This window comes from Xenopus tropicalis, chromosome 3 (genome assembly GCF_000004195.4).
Source record: "Xenopus tropicalis strain Nigerian chromosome 3, UCB_Xtro_10.0, whole genome shotgun sequence".
Taxonomy (NCBI): Eukaryota; Metazoa; Chordata; class Amphibia; order Anura; family Pipidae; genus Xenopus; species Xenopus tropicalis.
In genome coordinates, this window is record NC_030679.2 from 75102880 (window position 1) to 75117712 (window position 14833).

The window sequence follows — 14833 nt, forward strand, 5'->3', positions numbered from 1 at the left end:
TTGCCTTGAGAGCAGCTGGAGTTTTACGCCAGTTAAAGTTTTAGACAATCATTTGCCCATACATCTACTTGTTTTCTAAGAAGAACGTTCACTCCTAAAGGATCGATTGCTCTAAAATATGCTATGACGCTGTTTAAATCTTACAGAATTTATTGCCATAAAGTTAAGAATTTTAACTTTTAAATAGTTTATTTCAGGTTTTAATATAAATAAACGTTCAATTTATGGGTTGGGAGATTTTTGCCCCTACAATTCCATTACAGACTGAATATTATTAAAATATTTGAGGTAAGCTTAATTTCTTACCTTATTAAAAAACAATATATTTTATGATATCTTATACTGTATATGCATCTTGCCAGTTTGGCAAAATATTTTAAAAATTAATTGCATGTTAAAAATTCTCCTTTGTGTCTTCTAATTTTACAGAATTGAATCTTTCTCCTGTCACTTACTTATCCTGCTGAAATGCTGTGTCTGCCTGAGAAACTGTGAGACGGCTAAAAACATTCTTTTCATTACGGGGCCGGCTTGTTGGGGAAGAAGGAGGAGACAAACTAGCCTCCGAGGTTCCAGAATCTGAGCTACAAGAAAAAAGAACATTGAATGCTCAGTGCAACGTGTCATGCAATATTCAAGTCAGTAGTGATTTAGCGATAACTGGTGTGCCCTCCAAATGATTTGCACATGCATGTCTGGTGAATGGCATATGATCAAGCCTATGAATGAATATTAGAGATAGGCTAAAGAAGCAGAGGCTTACACAAGGATAAATATACCAAAATGAATCTGCAAGGTAATTCCACACACTGGGCAAAAGCAGAAACGAAATGTCCCTTATGACATAATGATGTCCAGCCTTGGAGATAACTTTCAGTGCAACACATTACCTGAGCTATATTTAATTGTTCAAATACTCAAGTGTAAAATACACAAATTCTAATACACATATCTCTATTGTGACAGTTTGGCATACTGGTATACTTACAACTTTTGTTCTTTGTTTTTTATTGATTTATCACCACCTTTGTCATATACTCTCCTTCTTGTTGCTGGTGATTGTTCTGGAATTCTTTTGTCAGTCAAAGTTACCGGTTTTGATCTTAAGAAAATAGATCTTTAAGTCAATAGGGAGCAGAGAATTACAGTTACATGAAAACAATGATGCAGCAGGCAACTGGCAGGGCTTTCAGCATCATGTAATGTCAGTAGGTGACTTCAGTAAAGCTATAGCTTGCTACAATATTTCACTAATCGAACCATGGCAATCTCCATAAAGGAGCAGAATATGTAAGGGCTCAGTTTTCAAATCTGTAGATGATGGGGATAGTTTTTTTAAAGGATATTATAAAGAAACAGTGCATGCTAGGTTAATGCAAGGACAGACTTACATGCTGCCTGTTCTAGAAGGTATGCCAGAATGCAGCATCTCTTTCTCCTTAACAGTATTGACACTTGATTCTATATTCAGCCCAGACACTTGCATTTCTGAAACAGGGGGGAGGGAAGTTGGTATACATGTCTCTCCAGTGCCAGCATCTGGAGTAGACTCGCTGCTGTCTGCATAGAGTAACTCAAGCTGGGTTGTGGTTCTTCTCCGTGCCTGGTAACAAATGAGAAAAATCTTATCAATAAATATTCTTAATTTACTTTAAGATATTGTTTATCTTAATAATCTTAAATAACGTTAATTTACCATGGATATTTTACAAAGGCTTGTTTCTCTTTCTTTAACATATATATTTCTATCTTGATGTGCAATGAAATGTAACCATAATTATGAAATTGATACTGATATTGTTATTAAACGATGGATAAAATTTCTCCATAGGAAAGAATCTACACCTATGGTCAATAAAAGCACTAGAATAGTTGCTAATATTTTTCAAGTAAAAAAGCTTCAGACATGTGGTGTCTCACAATGGAAAAAATAAATGATAAACCTAAGACTGAATGGATGTTTTTAGGAAACAAATTTAGAATCATCTGCTGTACTGCTACTTCCACTTGGAAAGCATTTGCTTGAGACTTTTATCAAAACTGCGCACTTACACTGTGGTTAAAAAAAGGGGGAAAACAGATGCTTCCTGCTTTCTGACAATTAAATCTAACCTACAGATAAGCCTATAAAGTGTAAGAAAATTAGAACTACTTCTAAATTCTCTTGAAAACAAACTTTGAGCAAAGTTTATAGTCTGTTAATTTACTATAGATCCAATGAACATACACATATGCAAAGACTGTAGAAATCTTACCTTGCTTTTTGGCTTGACTTCACCACACAGTTTCATGAGATCAGAGGTCAAGGAACTTTATAAAAAGGAAAAAAAGATATTGATATTTTGTGTGTATAATATCTATCATCCAAAAATACATTATTCACAGAGCCAGCATTGATTATATTTCCCATTGTGCAGTATAAACTGATTCCTCAAAAAAGATAGTACAGGTATGGGACCCGTTATCCAAAATGTTCAGGGCCTGGGGTTTTCCAAATAAGAAATCTTTACATAATTTATATTTCCATACTTTGAGTCTACTAAAAAATTATTTAAACATTAAATAAACCCAACAGAATTGTTTTGCCTCCAATAATACATTGTTCACACCTTAGGCTCAGATTTTAATCGTCCACATTATTCACCTGTTCACACAGATCACTGTCACTGTATATACTGCCTGCCCTATGCTGCCTGTATGTGCCATACTCTGCCTGCCCTATGCTGCCTGTGTGTGCCATACACAGGCTAGCTGAATACTTTGGTGGGTTTTATTTCGCTTTCTAGGGTAAGGGCACATGGGTCTATCAATAATCATCTGCATTAAACTGTTTCTTGTTCTTCTACCCCTGCAGTTAAAAAATGCTCCAAATTACCACATGACCAAATCACACCCTTAAACTAAAATACTTACAAAAGGACAATAAAAACTGAATACTAAAAAAACAGTACATACCCGCCTTCTGTACTGGGACTCTGTAATGATCCATCATCATCACTGCTGTTTTCTGCATTTTCTGTCAAAAATATGCAAAACAAAAATGAAAAACTGATAAACAGAATGCATTAATGAACTTTTGTACTTACAATAAAAAGAAAAATTTGACAATACACAATTTGTGTAAGTGCAACATGTTAAGACCATTAATTGGGGCCACTATACCCTCAAAACTTACAGCAGGGTTTTGTTTAGTTAGGTTTTTGTTTAGTTTTGTTAAGAGTAATACTTGGCTTAGATTTATAGAATCTCCCATTTGAAAAACCTAGAGAGAGAAAACCTAGTCACTCTGTTTTAGTTTGTAAAAGTCTATTATACGTTCTCTATACCTATATAGATAAAGCACCTTGCTTCTAAAATGAAAAGTAAAAATGTTCTAGTTAATGGATAATTATAAAAAAAACAAATAAATACAGAATTGTAAAATATTAAATCACATCAAAAATAAGTAACAAGAAAGACAAATATGTAAATATGAAATAATCATTACAAGCAGATGCCATTTCAACATAAGAATCAATGAATGTGCCTGCGGCTGAAATTAACATCAACTATAAACTTAGCAAAGGCTACAAAGTCAGGATTTGTCTGCATTTGAAAATGCAACACTGCAATTACCACTAAAAACAAGACTGAAAGCATACCTGGGCATAAATCATGCCTTGAATTTATACTTAGTTAAATCTTAGAAACTGGGTGACACCTTACCTTTTGAGAACACACATGAAGACAAAATGTAGAGCAATGTCCACATTATAACCCATATGCAATGTGATAAAAAAAAATATAAATTATTTTTGTTCTGATATGCAACTATGCTGAGTTTAATTTTAAAAAAACAGGAGATAGCAGACACTTGGGCAGGTTGTTTATTTACAGCAAACACTAAGCAAAAGAGCCCAGGAGACTTCACACCACAGACCCTGTACCCCACCCAGAATCTGTTTTATGATATCCCTACATCTTTCTTCCACTATTTGAGAGGGGGAGTTTGCTCTAGATTATTATACAGGAATATGGGAGGGATTATCAGTTTGTTCTGATAGGTCCCTATGTTACAGGCAGAGTTAGCGTGCTTAGATTGTGATGTTAGATTGGTTCAGAGTACCCAAGAAACGAACTTGCACATGATTGTTCAGTGGAATCCCATTTAGGACTTTAAGAGTGCCTAGACAATTAATCTTCCATTGAAGTTTACTATTTTGACCAAAGGCCCAAGGGATTCTAACTTCATATAAAGACTGCAGCTCTTCTGGAAACGTGTTGAACTTCACTACCTAAACAAAGGTAAGTATTAGGTGTTAATAACTGTTTAGCATTAGTGTTGTTTTGTTTAGGATTGTTTGTCGGTAGCCATTTTGCTTAGTAAAGTAGTAGTGTTATAAGTGTGTGGGGTTTATCTCAACATATTACTTAACAAATTATTTAACATATTACTTCAATTTCTGAACTTAATAGTGCTTAGCACAATACCATAACATCAAGAAAGCTTGCATTTGGCCCCTCTGTGTTATCATTTCTGAAGTGGCATAGCTGTGGTACATCTGTTTTTTTTTCAAAGCAAGTCTGAATGCCAAATGAGCACATTTCTAATACTGTTTGGTGGGAAAAATACTTGTGTTTCTTCAAGTAACTGAAGGAGCCAACTTTGCCTTTATAAAAATAGTGTTGATTAAATCTCAATCCATAATAAGAAAGAATTAGGAACAGATTTGTCTAAACAAAACATGTTACAGGAAGAAAATAGCAAAACTCCCTAAATGCTCCTCACTCCACAGTGATCGCATACATAATAGGGCAGTTGAAAGTACACAGTGGGGTTACTTAAATATGGTTTACTTAAATGAACAAGTGATTTACAAGGCTTTTATTGCAACAAATTTGTTGGAGGAGAGCAACTGGAGAGTGTGGCCAGCATTAGAAATGTAAACAAATCTGTGTTAGTTTATTGGGCAGTCCAATATTACACAACTAAGTGTACCACAAGTTCACACACACTTATTTCAGGAGCACAGTAGCTTTTGTATCATGCTACATCTAGTAAGGATCTATGTTGGAATGTATTTTATGGCACACTGCAACTCTTATTTTTTTTCTCTAATGCAAATATATATGCCAATATCCTCAGCTCTGTGGAGCCGCATCTAATTCTAAAAGAACAATGTGCCATTGTTCTATTTCTGACATGTATTTCTAGTTTTCTTGCAGTCATGTATGGCAAACCTATGCAAATTCATAACTGCATATCATAGTTATGGTAAAGCTACAAGCAGGCCTCTAAGTTTTCTAACAGCCTGTACTTACAGAGAATGTATATATTTAGTTGTATTTAATCTGTAACTATGGAAGCAGAGAATACACAGCAATGCTTTAACAATCTGTACTAGAAGAAACTCAGTAATGTAGCTCATGACCTCTCATACAGTAGAAAGTATCAGTAGTAATCTGTAACATTCAGTCCCACTCCATAACTGCTTTACTGTCACAGACTGGTCCTATCCTAGCAATACCTGACCAGTCAAATCAATCAAACTCCAGCCCAGTAATCCATAGCATACATGCAAGGTAGCTTTTTTATGCAGTGAAGCCTTCTGATGTGTGACAAACATAGTCGCCATTTTCTACACCACATAGTAAATCTGCCTCTTCGGGTACTTAAAGCACAAGGCAGGCCTGTGAGGCAGTGAAAGGCATTTTTGACTATAGTAGACACTTGATATTTATTCATGAGGCAAGTTAAAAAAAAAAACGAAGCACCACGTGTGCTTTCCGTCCTGCAATAATGTAAATCAACAGTGAGAAAGCATTTCGTGGTGATTAGTGGCGCACGGTAGTAAAAAATTATCACGGGCGACTAATCTCCCCCTGTGCGCCAGTACCCTAAGTGAATCAATGCACTGCCAATTCACACTGACACTACTGCAATGGTATTTTTCTAACATTTTTATCTCCTGCTCTGGAGGAGTTGCAACAAGTAACATGAGAAAGAAACTGCAACTTCATATACAAAACACTTTAAAACATTGCAAATTTAAGATTTTAAACATATTTAAGATTGTAATATATTGGTGTAATGATCTAGTGGACCAGTGGTTAACGTCACATAGGGGTACATTCATCAAAGTACAGGTTTAAATCCCAAAATGGGTAATATTCGGATTGGATACGATAATTTCTGATTATCTCAAATATCACAAAATGGTTATGAAAAAATCGGAATAGTCACGATAATATCGTATTGGCGATCCGAAAGTCACAAAATTTTCATATCGAACTATCGTAAACGGTGGGAAAACCTTTCCGACTTTGATCCTTCTGTGCATGATTTTGGAAGCCTCCCATAGGCCTCAATAGCACTCTACTTTGGTACAAAAAAGTCGCGCAAAGGTACAAAATTGTCACAGAAAATACGCTCAGTACAAAAAGTCGGATTCGGACCGATCATACATTAATAAATCTGCCCCATAGTGTCAGATTTTTTTCTTGATGAGTAAGGCCAATAAAATGAGAACCAAAATAATGAACATTAATGGGCCATGACATATTCATCTATGAAAGTGATTGCACACACCATTATACACAGTTTGATCAAAAGTGTAAAGTACAGCTGTCTCCATTTAATAATCTGGGGGACTAGAATATCTCTTGCTAGCACTCGTGCTAGGTAGGGATATTCAGTGAAATAATAAGCATTTGTGCTATGAAGTAAGAAAAAAAATAGAATTTTACTCAATACACTTTGCCAACTGTTCACGGATTTGGCTTACCTTAAATGAAATTTGGTTTGCCTTACATGTTAACAAATACAGATACATTGGAGCAAGACACTAGTATTATTTGTTAAAGAGAGAGATGGTGCTTTTTTGGCAAAAGGATTATTTAAGGAAAAACCTAATGTTATGGAGTATAGCTGTTATAAATTTCACGTTAACAATTGTTAATGGTATGTATAATCTATTATAAGGGCAATAATAATTAGCATTTAACAGTTAACGTGTTCTGCATTTCAAGAGAAATGAAGTTCATAGACTATGAGTTAAGAATGCTTTCCATAAAAATACATGCAGAATGTGCACATGGTCAGAAACTCTGCGTGGTCTTCTAGTTAGTGCTTATGAAAAATTAGTAAGTCATGCATCTGCATAACATGGAGTAAGCTAAAATACTTACCTAGCGGTATGCTATCTAGATCTGTGTAAGTTTGAGCAACAAGGGAACAAAAACACTGCAATCAAAATCTAATCAGCCAAACAATACAAAGCACAATTTAACAAATTTTAATTAAAGATCACATGAAAGGAATACTGCAAGAAAATATTTATTCTGAAAAGGACAGAAACCAACACACTGCTTCTGCAATAAAGTAGGTATGGATAGTATTAGTGCATAAAACTGGCTATACACAGCCAGATACACCCAATCTGGCCACCCACAAGCTTGGCCAAATTGGGCTGATACAATCTTTACAGCCAATGACTGGATCACCCAGTGGGGCCTAAGGAGACCCGTTGGATAAGGGCTGCATCAGCGTGCTAATGTTCTTATTGTCCAACAGGATTTTTAAACCTGTCCAAATCATATATTGCGGATTTTGGACCAAATATTGATCAGGCAGGTCTGTTAGTGGGCCCCATGCACTGGCCTATAGGTTGCCAACTTGGCCTAGAGGGACAAAGTAAACAACTTTTTTTGGACCGTGTTTGGAGTGTAGACAGTGACTTAACTTGTGTGCAGCAGACCCCATCACCATGGGGCCCAGACATGCATCCCTCGCGTTTGCTGCATGCTGAGAGCGAGACAACACAGAGCATGAGGCAGGGCAGAAGGAAGTAAGTGACACTGAGGATAACAAGAAGTAGAGGGGGCCTGAAAATCTTTTTGCAAGGTGGCCCAACTGCAGTATGTCACCAAGTTGTTGAGAAGCACCACAACAGAAACATGTCTTCTTTAAACAATGTAACCACAACCCAAAAATAAACTTATATATATATATATATATATAATATACACACACACACACACACAGGTATGGGATCTCTTATCCGGCAACCCATTATCCAGAAAGCTCCGAATTACAGAAAGTCTGTCTCCCATTTTAATCAAATAATTCACAATTTTTAAACTGATTTTCTTTTTTCTGTAGTAATAAAACAGTGCCTTGTAATTCATCCCAATTAAGATATAAATAATTCTTATTGGATGCAAAACAATCCTATTGGGTTTAATTAATGGTTTATTGATTTTTTTAGTAGACTTAAGGTATGGAGATCCAAATTACGGAAAGACCCCTTATCCGGAATTTCCTTGGTCCCAAACATTCTGGATAATGGGTCCATTACCTGTAATACATTTCACCAATATCTGTTAAATAAATGCCATCTGTACTATTTCCTGAACTGCTCACTGTCCCCGAAAGTCCCTTAAGGGGGGATTGATAACATTATTAACAGGCTCTAATCCCACTAGTTCCAGTTTTCAGTTCATCAATCACATTTTTTCTCTATTCCCTAAGGTGGCTGTATTTTAGTTCCTGCCAAACTGTTTTATGAACTGCTACATTTAGATGAACTTTATCCTTGATGAACTGCTGTAACTATTTTAATATTTTTCAACCTCTCTTTTTTAAAAGCACAATTTATTATTATTATATGAATTTAAGACCTAGTTATGTTTTAATCAGACTTTTTAATGTAAGGGTAGGCTAGCTAATCACTTTTTTAATGTAATACATTTTGATAAAATTTAAGAATTATATGGTAGTGTGCAGGATATATTTAATTTCACCTTTTACAGCTTCAAAACAAATTACAGCATATTAAAATGCTAAAACCAAATTTTTTGTGCAACATTTTGCAATTCTGTTTGACTTTGCATAGTCCATTGAGGTGCAAAATTCTGAAGTAAATTTTTTTCTCCTTTAAAGAAAACCAAATAAACCAAGGGTGTCCTCTCTAAAAAAAAATATATATATATAATAAAGTTGATCATTTAATGTTGGATTCAGTGGTAGTTTTAACATTTAAACTGGTTCAAATTTTAGTAAATTTATTAACACTTCCCAATGAAATGTCTTTCATATGATCTTTAATAAAACAAGGAGTAGATGCTAGAAGGTTATTTACTTAATATCGCTTAAAAAATAAATGTATACAGGTATAAATGTCAGATTTCTGACTACAAATAAAGCTAAATCTATTTTTAGAATAACAGATTTCCAGCGAAGCTACATATGTACAATTTTCTGATTTAATTAATAAAACTCTGTAAAGACCTATTGCTAGCCCCTTTAAAAGTATAAACAATAAGTAAATAAAAAGGAGAAAAAAAAAAGCTTCTTATACATAATACTAATGTTAGGGACGAGGGAACTACCAAATGTGATACTAGCCTTAGGGGCAAATTTCTTAAAATATAAGATTAGAGCTCATATACTGCAAAACAGAAGCAACTAAATTATGATTAAAGGATAAATGTCCCTTTGCACTGCCAATATAACATGCGGTAATTTACACTAGCATGCATAAAAACATAACTACAAAAGTAATAACCTTGTAAGGCATGACCAAGAAGCGCATCAAGTTCTGGATTTAGTTCTGCTTTTTCTTTTAACATATGAAACAAGAGCTGATTTTGGGTTGCACTTGTTATTTCTGTTTGTTTAAGACGTCCTTCAAGAACTTTAATTTGAGCCTCTCTTTGTGCTGCTTGAAGACTCTGAAAGAAAAGTATTAATCAAATTGAACTGATTGCCTTTGTCTATCAGAAATAATCAAATATTTCAGTTAGTGTCACATTGTTAAGGGACATTAATAAAAATGGTAGATGAAATTTCCTTGGCTGTTGACATATGCAGACTGAAATGTGTATACTGATAGTAAAAAAGAAATCAATCATGGCACTCAAATGATTCAAATGATGCACCTTTTTATGTTCTAATAATTCTTGAGAAAATGTATTTTTTTTTTCTCAAATATTTTCCTGCAATCCCAGTATTGCTTTCTTTTTCTGGCTTCTGCATCCCCTTGTCCAATGAGTAACCTCCCTCTTGCTTTCTTTCTCGCTGCCTATATTCAGCTACTACTCGGATTTACTTCCACTATAACCTTGCTTGCTTCATTTTGAGTCATCCCTCTTGCATGCTTGCTACCTGTTTTCTTGCTCTTTGCCAATTAGTTTTTCCTTTCCATTGACTATATTAGCCCATGGTTACTCTGTTGCAGAATTTGTTTACTTGTTTTTTTTATCCCTAAGTTTGTTATATTTCTCTGCCTCTCTGCTTATTTGCTTATTCTTATTTTCAACAGCTTCTCTCTCTCTTTCTTTCTACCAAAGCCGAGATATATTGTTCTGTTTCTAAATATAATTTCTCCTAGGCTGCCCAAATATTGTTAGTCTCTCTCACACCTCCTCACTGGTATCATGTATAATAATAAGAGTAAAACATTTTCTTTACCTTACTAACAGCCATGTTCAGAAAATGATCAAGAAGATAACGTGCTTCAGTTAAAGTGCAGGAACTAATCACTGCTGTTACATCCAGTGTATCACCTTCTTCCTGTAAAACACCACAGGCAGAATAGATAATGAGGGTAAAAGGTTTATATCAGGTAAACAGTTTGTAATCCAAATAAGTCCTTCTAAAAGTCTGGGCTTTCAGAAGGACTTATTTAAATGTTACCCAAAAATGCTTTGTTACCAAGATAGCTAGAATCTCAGTCATAAAACTTGTCTGGATGGCTCCTGTCTGAAAAAAGGAAGCATACAGAGAAGCGGAATAACTGGAAATTCAAGTCCATAAGTGACATTTGAAAATAAGAGTAGGTATATTCATATAGCCCTTTACTCTATAATCAATTGTTTTCAGACACAAAAACAAACATATGTCTTAAAGACAATGACACATGGGACATTTTCTTGCCAACATCTTAACGCTCTTCCATTGGTAAGCCTCAAGTACATACATAAAAATGTATAATCATGCACAAACGCAGGGGTAAGCATTTAATGGAATGCTTTTGATGTTTCCAATGCTAACTTACATAAGGGTATTTTCTGTGTTTTGTTGCCCTTATATAGTATTTAACTACTTATCCTTCAGTTGCAATCAAGCAAATATCTTATGCATTCTAAAATATATTTACATTTTTCAGACTTTGTACTTAATGAACTATATTACACCTATTCTGTTTCTAAACTTTTGTTCCATTTTCGTGCACAGCCATAATGGTTTTTAAGCACTCCTCGCTTGCATTTTATTTACATTTTAAAATAAATGTTAAAGAAACCTATGCTGTTGTTGTTGTCATATAATGGCTCCACAAAATGGTCCCCGAGAATTACACTACACTCTGTTAACATGGTATGTTGGGCAATCAGTCAGCTCTATTATTGAGATTATAATGACTAGGGATGCACCAAATCCACTGTTTTGGGATTCAGCTGAACCATAAATCCTTAGTTTGCTTAGCTGGAGAAGCTCTATTAACTGATGCGTTTAAAAAAAAAAAAAAAAAAAAAAATTATATATATATATATATATATATATATATGCTTTTCCATGACAGTATTTCTGTAAGAATTGGGTTTGTCCAGGCACATGGATTTGGCCTTAACTGACAGGTTGAGAAGGGATAGTAAGGTTGGCAAAACAGGTTTAGGAAGTAAAAGTAACAATTACTTACAAAAGCAACCCTATCAGAGAAAAAAAGACCAATACATCAGGTAACTTTTCATGTACATTTATATTTTGAAACATAGTTTTTTTGTCTTAATATCACTAAAAAAAAAAAAAAAAAAAAAACATTCAAAGGCCGAAAGATTTCAGCATCAGATTTGGTCTTAAACATGAAGAAAATACAATTAAAGGTAGAATGTTAACTAGTACAAACCAAAATTGAAAACAGTTACAAATACAAAGCTTGTCTCCACTGATGATCATCTGACATCACTAACTTGTGTGCATGTACAATAACATGTGGAATGCAAATGCTTTTCATGGTCAAGTTTGCATGCATGTAAAATTTTGGGCAGCTCTGTCACAAGCACTTGCTAACAAATCCAATCCTGTGTAAGTGCACTTGACTGATGTGTGTTCCATACAGTACATTATTGTGCATGCACACAAGCCTACCATGGAGATAGGAAACAATAACTGTCACACGCTATCATTGTGTCGCAGGCTTTTTATTTATAAAAGTAAACATTTTGGTTAGTACTACTGTACATTCTGCAGTTCTTTTAATGTATTCCCTTAATGAAGTTCTCATTTAAGGAAGACATTTGTTGGCATTGGTATGTGGCAATTATACAGTATATTCTCAGTAGCATTGACCCAGCAAAATACATCTTATTTAATAAGACAGCACTATAACTAAGGATCTGTAGTTTCCAGTATTCCATTACAGACTGAAAATTAAAAATGCAAGGAGTCTTCATATAAATATTGAAAAAGCTTGTGAATAAAAACTTTCATTACACTGTAATAATAAAACAGAACCTTGTACTTGATCCCAACTACAATATAATTAATCTTTATAGGGGGCAAAACAAGCCTATTGGGTTTATTAAATATTTAAATGATTTTTAGCAGACTTTTTTAGCAGACTTAAAGTGGACCTGTCACCCAGACATAAAAAAGCTGTATAATAAAAGCCCTTTTCAAATGAAACATGAAACCCAAATTCATTTTTATATTAACACATCCAAACCCATTATAAAGGCATTTAAATATCCCAGCTGTCAATCACATATTGCTTGCCCCGCCTCTATGCCTTAGGCATAGAGGCGGGGCAGGCAATAACTTTAGCTTTCTGTTCAGCACTACCTAGATGTCACTGCACATCTCACATTCCCCCTCCCTCCTCATCATCTAATTGTGTAGCCAGTGCATTGATTCTGGCACAGAAACAAGATTTTGGCAGGATGCACAGCTTGCCTTACTAACAGTGCCCACAAAATGGCAGCTGCCTGCTTGCTTTGATTGAGTAATTCCAAGACGAAAGGAAACAAGATTTATATTATTTATATAGAGTAAGTAAAGTTTATTTTGCTTAACTAACAATATATAAAATAATTTGAAGTTATGTCTTAGGGTGACAGGTCCCCTTTAAGTTATGGAGATCCAAATTACGGAAAGATCCCTTATCCGGAAAACCCCAGGTTCCCAGCATTCTGGATAACAGGTCCTATACCGGAACTAATAAAATAAATTAATAGTATACCTTTGCCTCCTCCATTTGCATAATGCTAGCTTGGCAGTCAGATATGCTATCATTAAGGTAGTCAATATTTGCATTAAGGGACTCCATTTCTTCACTGAGGCTATGAATATTTTTGTCTGCATCTCCAGATTCCTTTAAAATGCGATCTCTTTTTTTTGACACCTTTTCCTTCCTTTTTGTGAGTTCCTCCCGTTGCTATAAAGACAAAAATATATAGATGAAGCCATTTTATATAAACAGTTACAACTCATACAGCATTACATTATAGCTCACTGACAGGCCATTAAGTTGACCAGGGATTGCCAACCTAATAGGCTACTATGTTAACATTCAAAGCTAATGCAGTTACATGCAGTTAATGCAGTTTTATAATCTATTATATATATAGCTGAAAACAGTTAGTTATATATATTGCTGAAAACACATTCTGTTCATAGTTTTTACTGCATGAATTAATTGTATTTGCGTTAATTCTTAGGGCATGTTGTGTGGATCAATATATAAAAAATTTATGACAGTTAACTGCAGCTTAAAGAGAAAAAATATCCCCTTTTGACATAAACTTATGCAAAAAGTGCATAAACATATGAACTTCCAAAATTAATAGAATGTATTTACATACTGCATTTTTCACACAGACATACATGATTCCACAGATTGAAAGGAAACCATGATAGTCTAACTCCAAGGAACTAATTCCCAATCCCCCTTAGACTCACAGGGTCATTCACCCCCTTCCTCAACTTAGTGACTTTTGAGGTGATGGACTCTGGGACTTGAGAGACTTAAATTCTGAAAACCAATTATGTCACAAGAAAAGTGAGGGAGATAAAGAAGCATCTCTTAACATGAGAGTATCCTTGTTTTACAATAGAAGAAAACTCATACATGCCACAAACTTATTTACCTTTAGTAGTCTGTTCATATCAACTTCCATATTGGAAATAGTCATTCTCTGCATCACAATGTCTGTTATTCTGCGCTCCAGTGATTGCCATTTCTGTCTGGCTGCCTTTGAAGTGTAACTACTTACTCCTTTTCTCTGATATTTCTTCCTGTTAACAAAAGATGAGGGGCAATTGCAATTAGAAAATACATTTTAGACAAAATTAAGCGTCTGTAGCACAATCTATGATCATCTATGATGTAAGTCTGCTCCACAGACAGCTAAGAAACATCTTGCAGTGCTATCGCATACACAAGCAGGGTCGGACTGGGGGGTGGTGGGCCCAACGGGACTACCGCCCCTGGGGCCCCACACTCCCCAAGTTATCCTCCCTGGCAGTGTAATAGCAATTCAATAGTAAAAAATCCAAGTCCAACTCATGACTCCTTCAGTTACATAGGCGTAGGAGAAAGAATAGGTTAACTAAAAACAGTTCTAATGTGTAGCGCTGGCTCCTTCCAAAAGCTCAGACTCGGGCACAATGCACCGAGATTAAGCTGTAGATATATTAATTATTTAAATAGATAACCATATGGTTATCTGCAAATTGAGAGGATTAATGAGCACACCTAGAGTTATATGTTGAATGAACTTGATACATATTCAATATTTTGGTTTTATTAGGGGTCATAACAGATAGTTATTCTATGGCATTGTGCATAGGCAGTTA

At 34.9% G+C, this 14833-nt stretch overlaps 1 protein-coding gene across 8 annotated transcripts in view; it reads right to left on the reverse strand.

Annotated features, from left to right (window-relative positions):
• The window catches only part of kif21a (kinesin family member 21A), a 106020-nt gene that overhangs the window by 22945 nt on the left and 68242 nt on the right, over positions 1–14833 (reverse strand). For 4 of the 8 annotated variants that reach the window (NM_001195664.2, XM_012958728.3, XM_012958730.3 and 1 more), the window contains 10 exon segments: positions 456–584; positions 989–1102; positions 1392–1603; positions 2256–2310; positions 2956–3016; positions 7168–7188; positions 9546–9711; positions 10451–10552; positions 13218–13412; positions 14125–14272. In NM_001195664.2, coding sequence (NP_001182593.1) covers positions 456–584; positions 989–1102; positions 1392–1603; positions 2256–2310; positions 2956–3016; positions 7168–7188; positions 9546–9711; positions 10451–10552; positions 13218–13412; positions 14125–14272 — 1203 coding nt within the window. 8 annotated transcript variants of the gene reach the window in all.